The sequence below is a fragment of the Ipomoea triloba genome, chromosome 6, assembly GCF_003576645.1.
Source record: "Ipomoea triloba cultivar NCNSP0323 chromosome 6, ASM357664v1".
NCBI classification, from domain to species: Eukaryota; Viridiplantae; Streptophyta; class Magnoliopsida; order Solanales; family Convolvulaceae; genus Ipomoea; species Ipomoea triloba.
In genome coordinates, this window is record NC_044921.1 from 23,284,277 (window position 1) to 23,301,873 (window position 17,597).

General features: G+C 37.9%; 3 protein-coding genes and 1 pseudogene across 3 annotated transcripts; 3 read left to right on the forward strand and 1 right to left on the reverse strand.

The window, feature by feature from the left end:
• Positions 1–800: 800 nt before the first annotated feature.
• Positions 801–2,489, reverse strand: LOC116023692 (aldehyde oxidase GLOX-like). Its single transcript, XM_031264696.1, has one exon. It carries the CDS (start codon positions 2,487–2,489, stop codon positions 801–803), a length of 1,689 nt encoding a protein of 562 aa, XP_031120556.1.
• Positions 2,490–5,799: 3,310 nt separating this feature from the next.
• Positions 5,800–7,959, forward strand: LOC116023065 (V-type proton ATPase 16 kDa proteolipid subunit-like). Its single transcript, XM_031264025.1, has 3 exons — positions 5,800–6,048; positions 6,144–6,429; positions 7,458–7,959. Exons 1-3 carry the CDS (start codon positions 5,970–5,972, stop codon positions 7,588–7,590), a joined length of 498 nt encoding a protein of 165 aa, XP_031119885.1. The 5' UTR covers positions 5,800–5,969; the 3' UTR covers positions 7,591–7,959.
• Positions 7,960–8,555: 596 nt separating this feature from the next.
• On the forward strand, positions 8,556–12,621 carry LOC116023180 (probable 1-acylglycerol-3-phosphate O-acyltransferase). Its single transcript, XM_031264162.1, has 9 exons — positions 8,556–9,152; positions 9,284–9,520; positions 9,901–9,947; positions 10,267–10,385; positions 10,482–10,642; positions 11,206–11,309; positions 11,396–11,495; positions 11,963–12,086; positions 12,297–12,621. Exons 1-9 carry the CDS (start codon positions 8,941–8,943, stop codon positions 12,441–12,443), a joined length of 1,251 nt encoding a protein of 416 aa, XP_031120022.1. The 5' UTR covers positions 8,556–8,940; the 3' UTR covers positions 12,444–12,621.
• Positions 12,622–13,638: 1,017 nt separating this feature from the next.
• On the forward strand, positions 13,639–17,447 carry LOC116023182 (annotated as a pseudogene).
• The last annotated feature ends 150 nt before the right edge of the window (positions 17,448–17,597 follow it).

Here is a 17,597-nt window from a genome sequence, read left to right on the forward strand (position 1 = left end):
TTCGGGGTGTTTTCTTCAAATCTGAGTTCGGAGCGTCACGAGCAATGGTGGCGGAGCGATTCTTCTTCCTCATATCTGAGTTCGGAGCGATTGTTTTGGGGGTGCAATAAAATCGGTGAGTATGGAGTGACGAAGGTGATGAAGTGATGACGGTCAGGATGTAGTGAAGACGGTGGTGCGACGACACCGATGAAGTAAAATGGTGTGGAGTGATGACAGTGATGTTGTGAGGATGGTGTGATTTTTGTTTGTTTTATTGGTAGATTTAGAGCTCGATGATTTGGAAATTTAGGAAGAAGAAGGACGCAAGATTTTTGTTTGTTTTATTTCAATTGTTTTTTTTTTTTTTACTTATGCTTATGTGACAAGTCAAATTGTAACATTTTTGCCAAGTAAGTTGCCACATGGGCATTTACCGGAAGTAACCTGATGGTTAACTTGCTAATGGGGTAGATTGAGCTGAAACCGTGAGTTTATGTATCTAATTATACTTGGCCTAGATAGAATGATTGCTTTAACAAATGACAATGCTATGGGAAATGTCAGGTAGCAAAGTACGGAAGTACATATTTGGCAATTGGCGCTTAAAATGAACTAATTACATCACTTTTTCTCTCCGGATGTCCCTTCTCCTTACACTTTCATGATTTTTATACCTAAATTCGATCTTATTTTTCGCAATCACATGCCCACATTTTCATGGTTTTTATAGTAATTAACATTTGTTAATTATAGTACAACATCATATCATAGACGATTTTGATATTCAATTTTGTTAATAAAAATTACGAACTGTTAATTTACTGTATGTGTACCCAGATTCCTTTGCTGGGTATTTCCCGATGAACCACGAAGAGAAGATAGTATCCAGACGGCGCCAGGTTACCGGAATCCGGAGCCACCACGTCGATTCCGTACGATTCTTCTCCGGCGGCCTTCACTTTCACGATGTTCAGAACCAGTAACCGTTGATTCATCGAAAACGAGTGTGTACTAAACGCCGGCGACACCATTGTTACCTTAACTGAGCTCAAATCCACCTTGCCGGAAACCTTAAACTGAACGGACACCACTTCGCCGTAGCTCAGCCAAGATTGGGACGCCGGTGAGAGAATCTCCGGCCGGAGGGCGGCGTATTTCGGGTCCAGGTACGACGGGGAGAACGCTTCCATGCTTAATTCCGTCGGGAAGGCGACATTGGTGAACTTGTAGGTTGCGTGAGGGTTGCTGCCGGCGACGAGGACGCGGCCGTCGGTGATGAGGACGGCGGTGGAGTGATACATTCTAGGGATTTTGTTAGGGTTTTGGAGGTCGAATCGGGACCGGGGCGGGCCATCGGGGCGGTAGAGAACCGGGTGGAAAGCCGGGTTCCGGGCTAAATCCCACCCGGCCGCGCCGTTAGTAGCGCCGTTAATAATCAGAACATTCCCAGTGGGCAACACCACCATGTCCCCCATCACCCTCGGAAACGGCATCTCCTCCGTTATCCATACCGGGTTCGGGTCGGTTATCACGATCCGCCCACAAGTATTCAATGCCCCAACGAAAATATTCCTTCTCGCATTATAATATGCGTCTTTAGGTGACCCACCGCATACCAAAACCTCCGCCATTGTTGTTGAACCTTTCAAATTCTTCAGAGGTAAAAGAACGGCCGAGCCACTGCTCGGATAATTCCTCGGCTCGCCGCCGGGAATCTGGGGATATTGTCTCACAACAACGTTGTTAACATAATCCAACAAAATTGCTCGATTGTTTGCGAAGATGAATAGGTTTCCGTCGACGTTGAGGAGAACGAAAGGATATAGGTTATTCTCGGCGCCCTGGCCGGGATCGGTTGTCTGCGCTAGAAACGGGAGGGAATAGACGGCATCCGCCGGGCCGGATTTGGGAAAAAACTCGTAATTAAACGCTCGCCGGCCGCCGACGATGATTTGGCGGCCGTCCGGCAAGATATGGTCGGTGGAGTACCACCGCGGTCGGGTCAACCCGTATTTGATTTCCTCCCAATCGCATTCCGCGTCGTTGCACGGATTGAACCGCCTGACGACGCGGGTGCCTTCGCCGTAGCCGCCGGTCTGGATTAGGGTTCCGGCGGGGGAGACGGAGGCGGAGGAGCACCAGAAGTCGGAGAGGACGAGGACAGGGCGGATGGAGTTGGAAACGACGTCGTACTCGACGGAATGCGCGGTGCAGTTGTCGTCCGGCGGCGTTTTATTGCCGCCGAAACTGCCACCGCCGCTGACGCCGTGGTGGCACTTGCCGGCGGGCAATGAGATGTTGGAGGGGCCGATGTTGGTGCGGTCGAACGCGACGATCTTGTCGTTGTGGAGGAGTTGCATGTGCATGGCGGAAATGCCTATGCTGGATTGTAGTAGGTCCCACTTGCCGCCGCCGCGGAGGGCGGCGACGGCGGCGAAGAATCCACGATTGTGAAATGTTTGCGGCAGTAGAAAGAGTGTGAAGAAAAGAATAAGTTTTGGAGTCATTTTGTTGTTTTGGATCTGTGGCTTCGAGTATGGCATGCAAGAGCATATGGGATGGTATTAATAGCAGCTACGTACCCATGCAATATAAACTTATGCATATGATTTCTAGATGATGATAGAATAGTAAATACTAAATCTACACACAAATGTTACAATTTAACTGCATTGCTTTTCACCTTATCAATGTACATTATATTGATAGATACATAACGAGAATGTATATACACGTGTGGTGGTCCGGGTACTAAAAACTAGGCGATCGGTTTGAAGTGGCCTGGTCTGTCTATATAATTTGGGTAGGACGCTCTATTATGGATGGATAGTAATTCGAGAAGATTGATTTTTTTTAATTGTGTTATTTTTTTTATTTTTTTTTTTTGTTTTTCTTTAAGGCAATTTATTATTTTAGGCAAACAATCATCGATCAGCTTGAGGATGATTGATCATAGATTTGTAGGAGTAATTATAAGGATTAGTTTTCTATTTAGCTCAGCTCGACTCGAGCTCAAATTAGCTTGTTTAGTAATCGAGTCGAGCTCCAGCTCAAATATTTTATGCTCGTCGAACCGCTCGTGATCTAATATATATGTGTGTGTGTACTAATTAGAATTTATAAAACTAAAATCCTCTAATAATTAGAAACTAAAATACTAAAATTGAAACCCTATGCAGCCAAAGCTGACAATTGATAGGCACTCAAATCAAGCCCCTAATTTATTTTACCATAAAAGTAGTCCATGAGTGAAAGTTTAGCCCCAATTTGAGAACCGTACCACTCTACAATCTCTTGTGAAGTCAATGTAATATTATATATATCAGTCTAAAAGTGTTCAATTTGTTAAGAAATATCAACTAGATATATGAACTATATCTTGAACTCTAAAATCAACCTCTAACCTCATGGAGAGGTAAATTAAATTATTACTATTAGCTTCTAGTAAAAACTTTTGCGCAGTTCATCCAAACAACAACATAAGTACATAACCTTGCGGATGCATGCTATACCAAACACGTATCTCCTATCCATCTCATCTTAATTAAGAATCTAAATCTAAAACGCAAGACTGTACATTGTATGAACTAAACTAAAGCCGGCAATGTTTCTTAATTTTCGGCTTATTATATTGATGACCACTTTGATGTCTACCCCTAGTTTTTGCTAAATCTGAAACTACAATATAATTGACTTATTTAAAATGGAAACACAGTTTAATAATTGTAATAAACATCCATATTTATTAAACATAAACATAAATTACATAAAGTTCAAATTTGTGAGTCTACCATGTAACAGAAATTAAATATATGTTTTAGGGCAACCTAGTATAGTATGAGCTAGGTTGCTTATGGAATGAGATAACTCCATCCAAATTAGTCAAATAGTTTGTTTGATAATCACAATGTTTCAAATTTGACTCCCCTTAAGAGTTATCTATTGATTTTATTAATTACTTTGAATATATGAGTAACCTAAGCTGGTTTGTTCCCGTGGTCCTTCACCAACTAGAGCCACTAAACTTTTTTGTTTTAATACACTTTTGAGTAACAGTTACGGATTTTTTCATAAATCAAGAGTTTGCTATGGAATAGAACATGGCGGAAGACGATAAAAGGCTGGTTGGAGTGTCTTTCGGTGGGTATACGTATATGGTATTCTGGTATTGTAATGACAACCTGAAAAGGAAAACAGAAACATTTGCTAAGCTTTAATACCAAGGTAAAGCATATTCTTTCCAGTCTATGTATGGATTTGAACCATTTGGTTCTTTAAAAATTAAACCAAACTGAAAAAAGAAAAAGGGCATGTGGTGCTTCCTTCAACGTGCAACAAACTAGGAATAAAAACAACTCTCTCAATTGAATTTATTGTACATGATATTTTTAGTTCGATTATTTTAATGTATGATTTGTGAATTAATACACATGACTTAACGTATTTAATAAAGGGTAGGTAGCTCTGCATAAGCAAAATCTAATTGCCTGTATAAGCTAGAGATTGGGTTTTTAGGATTAACACCCATGTTGAGTTGTTTTTAAGTAGGTAGCTTGTATTCTTCCCCCAAATAGTTTATTCCATAGACCAAAAGGCAGTGGTGAATTGGCCGCAAGCACTTAAATTACGTTGTTTGGTGCATTTCATGTTTCTGTAGGGGATGTCTTATTACCTAATTTCTTGTTTTATACATGATTTTAGGGCATGTCTTTCACGTCTCCAATTGATTTATGTCAATCTTATTTTTCCTCTTTCAATTCCTTCCAATCCTTCCCTTCCATCTATTGATGTCTACCTTCAAATAGTTAGCTATTACACATGAACGAGATTTAATTTATCCTGTGTGCACTTTCGTAATAGTTGTTGTGAGTTTTTCTTATCATCTAAAAACAAATAACTAGGTCATTTTAATTATTCAGGCACTCACACGTAGAATAAACATTATTTCTTTTTGGAACAATCTAAACGAGTTGGTTAACAGTTGATATGATAATCGCAATATTTTAAATTTGACTCCCGTAAGAACTACTTATCATAGTGGATGGATTGATATCTATATCATATCTCACCGATTTAGATTGTATCCCTTGGGCTGTACTTATTTATCTTCATTGCTACATGCATCAATTGTAGTAATGCTTCAATGCTCCAAATGCTAATGTTTTACGTGTCTAAGCATTTGCCTAGTTGAGTATATTTGGTTGACAATATGATAATTTGTACATTTAACTTAGCTAGTGCAAAAAGAGATAATTTTGATTTACAATAAAATAAAATAAAATGTAACTACTGCTTGAAAGTGTATTATGAGTGAATTTGCTTTAGATAGGCCGTTCTCACGGGAGTCAAACTTAGAACCTCGTAGTCAATCAACACAAAATAAATACAAAAAAGATAATTGACATATAGAGCACAAGAAAATTGGATATACAAGCAAATTATTCTGTAGACCAAGGTCTGAAATGCACAATTTATATATTGAATGTTCATAATTTATATACTGAATGTTGCAACTATATTTCCACCTTGCAAATTGTGACGGGTCACTTATAAGGTGGACCCGGGTCCATAGTATAAATATTGGGTACTGGGTAGTACACCAAGGAACATATTAACATCTGCCAATAACTAGCGGTGCAGCCCATAATTTCGGCCCACTATTAGTCTACCCACAATTTGCGCCATTATAAACAATTTTTATGAAAACAATAACGGCAGTGCGGCCCATAATTTTGGCCCACTATTTTTTTTAATTTTTTTTATAAATATTTTAAACTGTCTTTTTCGTCATCAAGTCGAGTGAGGATTAAATCTGAAAGCTCTCGAATAAAGACAAAGTTGATTGATATCCGTAGCAGAATTTAGCAAAGGGATTCACAGTTTTTCCGAGACTGTGTGCACAGCCATTCCCCGGGAATTCTCAGATCCGATCAATTACGCCGTCGCTGCAGATCCGATCGAATCCGGATTCGAAAGCACCAGAGAAAATGTCGTCAGCTTTCAGCGGAGATGAAACGGCACCGTTCTTCGGCTTCCTCGGCGCTGCTGCCGCCCTAGTATTCTCTTGTACGTCAATCCGTTCTCTGCTTGTACAGATCTAGGATTCAATTTGTGTATTCGATGAGTTTTTCGCGCCTGACTTTGTGAATTTGCTTTAACAGGTATGGGAGCCGCTTACGGGACCGCGAAGAGTGGGGTTGGTGTGGCGTCGATGGGCGTCATGAGGCCGGAGCTGGTGATGAAGTCCATTGTGCCGGTGGTTATGGCTGGTGTGTTGGGTATTTACGGCTTGATTATCGCTGTGATCATCAGTACTGGGATCAACCCCAAGACCAAGTCATACTATCTCTTTGATGGCTACGCTCACCTTTCTTCTGGCCTTGCTTGTGGCCTCGCTGGCCTTTCTGCTGGTATGGCCATTGGAATCGTTGGTGATGCCGGTGTTAGGTAAGCTGAGCTTCATTTGTCGTTTTGCTGTCCTGTGGATATCTCATTTATACATTTATATAATATGATTTGTTGTGAATTTGATTGCATTGGATCGCGTTAGGAAATAGGAAGATACTTTCAGTGATTATGGATCCTATATTTGCTATAAATGGATTTATTTTCTATTATATCTGACTTTGGATTTAATGCTTTGTAAGTTTGTACTTTGTAGTATCATATATGCATTTCAAATTTCAAGATGATTTCCTAGCTTACTTGGTCCTAATGAGTAGATTATCTGGAGTTCGTGGTTGGTTGAACTACATGATGACTTTTCAATCTGCTTGGTGATATATAAAAAGATGACTTTTCAATTTTGTAAGAATTGATTGAAGTAGTTGGAGAATATATTTTATTGGTTTAACTTGAACACCAAAGCCTGGCATGCATAATATGTTGCTTTGCCTACGTAGCGGAAGATGCAGCATATAGCCATATAGGAGCTTAAGATCATGAGTCATATGATTCATGACTGTAGCATTCACTGTGCAGAGTCCTATGGGACCATGGTGTAAATCAACCAGTTCCACTAGGATCAATTTGTGTTTCCTGAATCCCGAGGTTGAATCTAGTTCACTACTTCACTCCTCTTCTTATGCTTACATTTGGTTCTTTTATATAATTTGGGGGTATTTCTGGGCCTTACACTACAGTGGTTAGCGTTCTGGTCTAAAAAGAAATCAAGTTCATGTTGTAGTATTATAGTAGGTTAGTTGGTTATCAATTTTTACTAAAGAGTGTGGTTTTTCATTCAAAATCATGAAATTATTCATTCTAGGGCAGAATGCCTAGTGTTTGATGCAATTGCTCCTGTTAATATGAGCACACCATTCTTTGGCACTCATTGTCTCCAGCAATTTGCGTATTGGTTAAATCATCCACCTATTTACATCTTCTGTTGTTTCACTCCTATTCCTCCATGTGTAGGTTCTTTCTATTATTGGTGATTGTTATATTTTGTCACAATTCTTTTTCGCTTCCCACAGGGCCAATGCACAACAGCCCAAACTTTTCGTCGGGATGATTCTCATTCTCATTTTCGCTGAAGCTCTTGCTCTCTATGGCCTTATTGTTGGAATCATCCTCTCCTCCCGCGCTGGTCAGTCCAGAGCAGAATAGGGGACGAGCATTGAACTTTCATCATATTCGTGATTGCAGAGGCCGTTTGGCTCTGAAAAAACTTAAGTTTTTTGCAACGTGCACGAGGCTTGAAGAATAGGGGTTTCATATGCGCAGATGTTGTGATGTAGATTAGATCTCGCTGTAATAAGAATTTGGAGTTTTAAAACTCTGCTTGTATTATTATTCTTACCAGAGCTGACTTCAACTTTTGTCCTCTCCCAGTTAGATCGTCACATAATTGAAATAATGCACGCAGTTGCGTTCAAACTGGTTCCTTGGCAGATTAATTGTCTTGAACAGTTGAACCAGTGTTTAATTTTCTGCAGTATTTGAATTACAGATTAACTTTCAGTGCTTGGCAGATCATTACTACCAGTGTTTTTTCCAGCATAAACCTTCAACATCCTTTGATACTAAACTGTTTAATTTTAAAAATTTTGAAATAAGAGATTTTTTTTGTCAAGTTATAGATTAAGTGTCAATTTAGTTCTTAATTATGGTTACGATTTTGGTTCTTAATTCATCACAAAACTGGCTATTTTTTGTATTCTAGAATCTAGATGACCAAAATGATGCTTCATGCCAATAATATTATTACTCCTAAGAATATTTTAGTCTTTATATTACTTCTTCTTTTTTCATTCCCAAAATTTATTATTCCTTATAAAATAATACGGAGTATAATTTAAATTTATACTTCTTTTTTTTTAGTACTACTGACTCTGTTACAATGTAGTATCTGTTCATAAGAGTGTTAATCTGACACCGGGTGCCACTTGACCACAAGGTCTTGGCATTTAAATTTATTCTTCATTTCCACTTTATTCCCAAACCTCCTATATTAAATATATAAATATAAATATAAAACCATATGAACCTTCTACGCAATTCCACGATTATTATTATTTTATCTCATTTGTTCCATTTTCACCGGTCACGTATGTCATTGCAGACGTTTCTTGCGATCCCATTCATTCAATATTGATTTCCGTGTAGACCAATCTACGTCTCCAGAGAATCGTCGACCGCATAATTTCTCCACATCCGCGCTGTAAAATCAATTACAATTAATCATCGCTGACAAGCGACGTCATCCGGTTCGCCATCAGAAAAAGGAAGAAGCTAAGAAAAGATTCAAAAAAGGAGAGACGAATAAGCAGCGAAGGCGGTAGGATCGTCGCGGAACATTCTATTCTACAACGCACCCGCGTATATAGGTGGCCGGAGAGGGAGAACTCTGCGCCTATTCATTCATTTGTTGAATTGAAAAGAAGAGCAATTGCTTTGACTATTATTCTAACTTGCAACAATCCGCCGCCGCTTCTCTTGAAATCGAGGGTGAATTGTATGAGCATAGTGCTGAGGAGGTGTTGGAGACCGGCGAGAGTGAAGATGGCGGAAGAGATTAATTCACCTTCTGCTGCTGCGGCGGCGGCGGCCGCCACCGCGGCTGCTTCGGAAAAGAAGAAGAGATCGCTATGGCCGTCTGTTCTGCGCTGGATCCCTACTTCCACTGATCGCATCATCGAAGCCGAGAAGCGCCTGCTTTCTCTTGTCAAGTACTCCCTCCTATCTTAAATCCCTAGTTTTAGAATTCATAAGTCGGTTATAATTTTAATCATTTCTGCATTTTAAGATACCGCTACTTATGCTGTTGGATTGATTGTGAATTGCGGTGTGTTTTAATCAGGACTCCCTATACTCAAGAGAGAGTTAATATTGGTTCCGGTCCGCCGGGGTCCAAAGTTAGGTGGTTTAGATCCGCTAGCAATGAGCCGAGGTTCATAAATACAGTTAGTTTTGACAGCAAAGAGGGATCTCCTACTCTTGTTATGGTTCACGGATATGGTGCTTCTCAAGGCTTCTTTTTTCGCAATTTTGACTATCTTGCCAAGCACTTCAGAGTCATTGCCATTGATCAGCTTGGGTGAGTATTGTACTATTGTGTATTATATACATACATAAGCATATTCTGTCTGCTTCCCACTCTCAAGCCACACATGCCTCTGTTGATTTTTGCACTCTTCCAAGTACATTTAAATGTATTGTTTCATTTGTAATTGAAGAGGTTTTTATTTCAGTAATTGTGAAATAGTCCAAAATACATGCACATGATGCATTTTTTTGTTGAACCTCACTTCATACTTAATATAGTAGAAGATATTACGGTACACAGGTACATGCATTCTAAATGTGAGTTAATGCTAATGATATGGTGTTACTGATAAAATCTCTATGTTTCTATGCATGTGTGTGTGCATATGTAGTTCAGGTTTTTACTGATCCTTTTGATCCATCTTGGTGTAGGTGGGGAGGATCTAGCAGACCTGACTTCACATGCAAAAGTACAGAAGGTCAGATGCACAGATACTGGATCACACTTACTTTTGTTTCCTTGTAGCTGCCATTCACTTACAAAATGATCCCTCTTTTTAAAATTTTGATGATTCACTCTAATTGGATCCCAAAGATAGGTGAAAAGGGTTTCTTAGGTTTGGTGAATGAATATAAGTCCCTTAAACTTACAAAAAGATTCATCTTTTAGGTTTGGATGATTCATACTAATTAGGATCCCAAGGATAGGTGAAAAAGGTTTCTTAGGCTTTGATGAATTAAAATTTATTATGTTTTCCCTAAATTAACATCATTTGCATTGTTGAACTTGTAATACAGAAACTGAGGCATGGTTCATTGATTCTTTTGAGGAGTGGCGCAAAGCCAAAAACCTGACTAACTTTATTTTACTCGGGCATTCATTTGGAGGGTATGTTGCTGCAAAATATGCACTCCAGGTAAACTTTTTCTGTTGGAACTATGAATTTTTGCTTATTAAATCAATATCATTGTTTCTCTGAGCTGATGTTAATTCTGTCACTATTGTAATGTAGCATCCTGAGCATGTTCAACACTTGATACTGGTGGGATCTGCTGGGTTTACATCAGAAACAGAACACAAGTCAGAGTGGCTTACACAGTTTAGAGCAACATGGAAAGGAGCTATTATGAATCATCTATGGGAGTCTAATTTTACCCCTCAGAAGCTTGTTAGGTATCTGCTGTTAATGCTCCCCTTATTTTGTTATTCTTTTTGTCTTTAGAATATTTTTCATTTCAACTATTTTCTTCCCAACCAAAACAGAAAAGCACCTGATAGTGTTTGTTACTATTTTTATTATCTAGTTCATGCTTTCACTTCAATTTTACAGATGTCTAATTTCTTTTACACAATTTTTTTGTTGTTTTTTAATAACTATGTCATTAAAAGAAAGCAACACTGTACTCAAAAAAAAAGAAAAAAGAAAGCAACACTATGTAGACAGAAGGATTGATCTATTCATTCCGAATTATGTATACTGATGACTATTGTACTAGCCATCTCATATATTTTCAATTCCATCCAACTTTACGTGTAATTGGAGTTCACTGTGCAGAATTGGCACCATTTTGTTTACAGTGAGCTCCATGTATGGAATTGCTAATTGTTCTCCATTTTACCTGCTATTTTCATATATGAATGTTTCTCCATAACATCTTCAGGGTAAGTTGAGAGGACTTTATTGTTGTTGACTTGTTATCATAATTATTAAATTTTACCTTTTTATGTTTATGCAGAGGTTTAGGTCCATGGGGCCCAGATCTAGTTCGCAAATATACAGGTTCTAGGTTTAGTTCAGCTGGGGATGGTTTGACCAATGAGGAGTCTACGCTACTGGCAGGTAGCTTCAAATGAGCCTCCTTCGCTTGTTAGTTGTTACCTGTTGATAAATTTTCTAATTAATGACACCTGTTTCTTTATTGGAAGATTATATGTACCACACTCTGGCAGCCAAAGCAAGTGGGGAGCTGTGCTTAAAATATATTTTCTCCTTTGGAGCATTTGCTCGGAGTCCTCTTTTACATAGGTGAGAACCTTGTACCATTATATAGAGATTGTTCCTTTAATGAATGAAATGCCAAGATAGTCTTAATATTTAGCTCTTATATCTTTAATTTCATGCATGAATCATGATTACCAGAATAGTTGGCACAAAGCATATGATTTGTTCATGTGTGTATTAATTTTAGTAAACTCTTCTGAGGTGGAGTGATCAGTTATGTTGAAGGTGCCTGTGGCTTTTTAATAAATTCTTCCATTCTAGCTTCGGCATACTGGCATTTCCTATGATTTGTTGCATCAATGCAAGCTTCGATCTGCTATTAAAACACTGATGTGCTTTCTGCCTCCTGAATTCAACTTCTTGCTTAAGTAGAGAATGTTCGAGCTTACAATGTCCTCAGTTTTGAGCTTAAGAAATAACATCATATTACGGACTTAATATAGCTATATAGGCATGTCCTTCAATCAAATGTTATATCTTATTGGATGCAGGGCTTCGGAGTGGAAGGTACCGACAACCTTCATATATGGTGTTCATGATTGGATGAATTACGAAGGAGCAGTAGAAGCACGCAAGAATATGAAAGTTCCATGTGAAATCATAAGGGTACCTCAGGTCAGTCTATATCTAATACACCCTCCCCCCCACCCACCTACAGACAAATAAAAACGCAGTGAGAAAAAATGGAAATTAACCTACCCACTACTTGTTGCTTTATGAACTTGCATACAAAATTTGGGGACTGGGAGGACTAGTTGCTCTAGTTTTTCTCTTTTTTAACTGTAAAGAGGCACTGACTTTTCTTTTGTTGGTTTAAAATTGCAGAGTGGGCATTTTGTGTTTATAGAGAATGCACCAGATTTCCATTCTGCTGTATACTATGCTTGTCGTAGATTTCTTTCATCAGACCAAGACAATCAGTCATCAAATCAAGACAATCAGTCACTTCCTGAATCCCTATTATTTGTTTAATCAAAAAGGTTGTCATGTTATAGTCCTGGAATTAGTGTGTAATATCCTAGTTAGTTCTCTTAATCTTCTATATAATCTGTGTCATTATCTTCTATGGCAAGAATAGCCACGTGTATGAGATTTCTTTCTAGTACATAATATTACACATTTCATTCAAGATATGCCCATTCTATAGTAAGCACTCCTGTCATTGCAATGTTCATCATAGTTTTGAGCTTGCAAGCAAACTAATTCTCTATGGTGGCTGTGCCATATTTTGTTCTGGTTAATAATAGCACTTATGCACGCCCTTTGATTTGTGAGAAAATGTATTTTGGGTGAAATTTAATTTGTTTATAGTTGATCGTTTTAAACTGAAAAGATAACTTAATGAGTTGTCCATTGCACATAGCTCACCACTATCACCACTATGATAATCTCAAATTGAAAAGAAAATTTATGGTTGTTCATTCCACGTAGTTAATCATCTCAAACCGTGCAATATATAATTCTCATTTTCATAAATGAAGTTGATTTTCGTACTGTATCCCGTATATTTATGCACAATATGGAAGAGATAAATCAATAACGACTTAAATCAATTGTTTCAAGCAGTCAAATCCGACTCAAATCAACTATGTTGAAGAGTCAAACTGGCCGTTGCTCCATTCCGTTTATTATCTTGCTTCAAGACTAATATGAATGATAAATTGCCTCTGTAAATTTAATGCTGAGTGTTAACCAAATTTTGTATGGAGAAGTGAATTTTGATCTTAATTGCGGTGAAAGTCGGTAAACCGCGAAAAATATTTTTGGAAGGAAATGGTAGGTACTGTAACTGTAGATACAGAGTGAAATTCATAGACCAGCAAAGGAGCTGGGTTTCTCAGTATCCATACTCCATGATGAAGTTTTCCAGCTTCTGTGCTCATCAGTTATCTCCTAAATCCTAATCTGTACGCAGCGATATGAATGATGCTTCCGCAACTGCGGCGGCTTCATCCCTGGCAGGGACGACGCCATTGGTTTTGCCAGCGAGGGAAGGTGAAAATCACGAGTAAAAGAGAAAAGAGAGAAAGAGAGACGGAGGAGCTTAGGATTCTCAACAAGTGAGCAACATGGGCGGCACTTTATTCTCTAATAATAATAATAATTTTAATTATTAAAAAAAATTGACACGTTGACTCTTCCTATCAATGTGCCATTCTTATCGACAGAGAAGTGAACAACAATGAGCAGTAATCGCACGAGCATAGGGCTGAAAAGGAGGTCGAATTGGCGGCTAAGATGGAGGAACAGATGATTTCATCGTCATCTGATGCGAAGAAAAGATCTCTGTGGCCGTCGGCTCTCCGGTGGATCCCTACCTCCACTGATCACACCATCGCCGCCGAGAGGCGTCTTCTGTCTCTTGTCAAGTACGGAGTAAACATCTTTAATTTACTTTTTTATCTTCAAATTTCCAGATTTTGGATATACGCATGAGGTATCAGAGGCTGAATAGCTTATCTTTCTGATCCAATTATTCGTTTCAATGATGCAGCAGCTTTATATCTTGGATTAATTGGAAAATTCTAACGTTTTAGCTGATATGTAGCATACTAAAAGGAGAATATTCAAAATTTTTGAAAATTTTACTAGAGGATATAGGTCTAGCCATTTTTATGTAAATTTTACCTTTTGTATATGTTGGATTTGGCTTCCAAGTTCCAAGTCTTTACCATTCTAATTGTTATAATACTGTGACATTGTAGTTCGTTTTTATTTATTATTATTGTCTCATGGAATTGTGGAATCGGTTTAATCAGGACACCCTATACTCAAGAGCATGTTAACATTGGTTGTGGTCTGCCACGTTCCAAAATCAGATGGTTTCAATCTACAAGCGGTAAGCCGAGGTTCATAAATACTGTCACTTTTGACAGCAAGGAGGGATGCCCTACTCTTGTTATGCTTCATGGCTATGGTGCTTCCTTAGGTTTTTTCTTTCGCAATTTTGATGCCCTTGCCAAGCATTTCAGAGTCATTGCTATCGATCTACTTGGGTGAGTGTGCTTTGGGTTAAGTTTTGGCTTCATTCAAGTTCTTTAGTCCAGATGCAGTTAATAGTTAAGGTTATAGAGAAGTCCAAACTATTCAGCCTAAGCCAGTTCATACGCTTCTAATTTCTTATAAGTATAGTTGTAAATACTTTGTTATTCAAAAAAAAATATATATATATACTTTGTTATTCATCAAATAAATACTATGCAGTAATAAATATAGGAAATTATAATTGCATGAGAAAGAATAAATTGTCAAGTTGGTTATTAAGTTAATAATTTACAAAAAAAATACAAAATATTGTGTGATAGCTTGAATAGTTTGCTGGATCGAGCACTAGTTTATATAAAGCTACTGCATGGTGCAGGTGGGGTGGATCAAGCAGGCCTGACTTCACTTGCAGAAGTACTGAAGGTTAGGCATAATGTTGTTATTGAATTGAAAAACTTGTGTTTCCTACATAGCTGGCATACATAATATAATTGAATGGGCATTGTTCAATTTGGAATGGTTCACTGAGAAAAGTCCTATAGAAAGCCATTGGGTGAAAGTGTGAAACTGCTTTACATCCATTCAACATTGATTTTAGAAAATGCATGTATAACTACATCTTTAGGCTGATTAAGTTTTTCTTAAAATGTTATCATTTTTCTGTGTCCTTGAACCTGTAATACAGAAACTGAGGCTTGGTTTATTGATTCATTTGAGGAGTGGCGCAAAGCCAAAAACCTCAGCAACTTTATTTTGCTTGGGCATTCATTTGGAGGATATGTTGCTGCAAAATATGCACTCCAGGTAAAAAAAAAAAATCTTGTAGTACCTATGAACTTTGATAGCTTATGAAGCTAAAATCATTGCTTCTCGAGATTGATGTTAATTTTGTTACTTGTGTAGCATCCTCAGCATGTTCTACATTTGATTCTTGTGGGACCTGCTGGCTTTACATCAGAAAATGAAAGCATCCCCAAAAGGTTTATGTTCAGAGCAATATGGAAAAGAGCTCTTCTGAATCATCTATGGGAGTCCAATTTTACCCCTCAGAAGCTCATTAGGTAAAGTGTTCATATATATATATGTGTGTGTGTGTGCGTGTGTGTTATATTTATTATGAATATGTTAAGACTGAGTGAATGGGACCAAATTACTAAAACGACCCCAGTTAAAAAATTAGAAAACTATGACAGGTCAATTTTTACCCTGGTGAGAAACTTTTTTTACAATACCATAAAGAAAATGGGAAGATAGAGAATAGCATCTCATTGAACTTGCTTTCAAATTTTATCCAATAGTTATTTATTATTTCAATATTATACAGAGAGAGAGTGTGTGTGTGTATTTATTCATATTTAAGTCCACCAAGCTAACAATCGTAACTGTTCATGCTGTCGTATTTTCTATCAATGGAGAATATCTCCTTTCAACCACATTCTTCCCTTGTAAAACAGAAAAAATGATCAAGTAGTAATTCCCACTCATCTCTTTCTAGTTCTGGCTTCCTATTACATCCATTTATGCTTGTATCAAAATTTATGCATAAACCTTATACTCTGGCATAATTATATTTTGGATGTTAACTGATTGCATTCACTGTATAATAGTTACCTGTACTATCTCACGACTAACTTGCTTGCATACTTGCCACCCTCATCTGTTGTAAGCCGAAAGCATAAGCTCTTTCTATGGATCTGCTGAATGTGCTCCATTTTATCTTCTACTTTCAAATACTGGTTCTCCAAAATTAAGTCTTTCCCTTAACGTCTATGGGAGGTTGAGGGGATTTTTATTTTATTTTATTTTTCTGTTTTTTTTTGTTTTTTATTTACATGTTTGTTGCTGCTGGGGCTTGTTAATGCAGAAGTTTTGGTCCATGGGGCCCAGATATAGTTCGTAGGTATACACTCGCCACATTTGGTGGAAATAGAATTGCTGAAAGTCTCATTGAGGAGGAGTCTCAAGTATTCACAGGTAACTTGCTTAAAATCACTTTTCTTGTAGAGCTGTTGTTTAAGGTCCTAATTATGACTGTTTCTTTGTTGAAAGATTATATATACCATGCTCAGGCAGCCAAGGCTAGTGGAGAACTGTGCTTAAAATATCTATTCTCCTTTGGAGCATTGGCTCGGAGTCCTCTTTTACATAGGTGAGATGCTTGTGTAGCACAATATAGTTGATATGGCATTTCAATTGATGGGTAAAATACTCATTTGCATTCCCCTTAATCAGAAGATTGTTGCCCTTGGTGTCCAGTAAGTTTTTACTAGAGTATCATCTCTTTTGGTGCAGGGCCTCAGAATGGAAGGTGCCAACAACCTTTATATATGGGTTTCGTGATTGGATGAATTACGAAGGAGCAGTAGAAGTACGCAAGAATATGAAAGTTCCATGCGAAATTATAAGAATTCCTCAGGTTAGTCCATCTTCTCAGCCCCATCATCCCCCAACACATGCACAGCAAATGTAAAGGTAACCAAATAAAAGAGATTAACAAGAAACTCCCTATGCCATTTAATTGGAGTTCTGATAGAATGCGGGAGTTTTGATGACTGCTATTTAATTTATTCCTTTGCAACTTACTGGCTTTGTTGATATAATTTGCTAACTTTTATATCTGGAAAAATGCAAGAACTACTTTTTGGTTACAATAACATTTTATTGTTTAAAACTGCAGGGGCGTCATTTTGTGTTTGCACAAAATCCAATAGGTTTCTATTCTGCTGTATGCTATGCTTGTCGTATGTTTATTCCACCAGACCAAAGCAATCACTCACTTCCTGAAGGTCTACTATGCATCTAGTTTAGACTTTAGATATAAGAGGTACTATTATTTTGTTATTTATTGGTGGTGGTTCTAGACTTCTAGTAAGTATACATTTCATTAGCACTAGTTCATTTACTGCATTCATCATTTTTCCAAAATGTATTCATGACCTCAAATTTTGTTTTCTATGAAAGTATGGTTTTAATCTTTTCCGTACAAAAAAAGTTCTACCTTAATCAAATAGCCAATATTACTCATCTTGTGAGATACTATTTGTTACTTGCTTGCATAGTATTTACCATATTTATGAAAGGAAAATGACATGTGGACTCCCAAGGAGTAATAGTCTCGCCATGTGTCAAGATTTTGTTCAT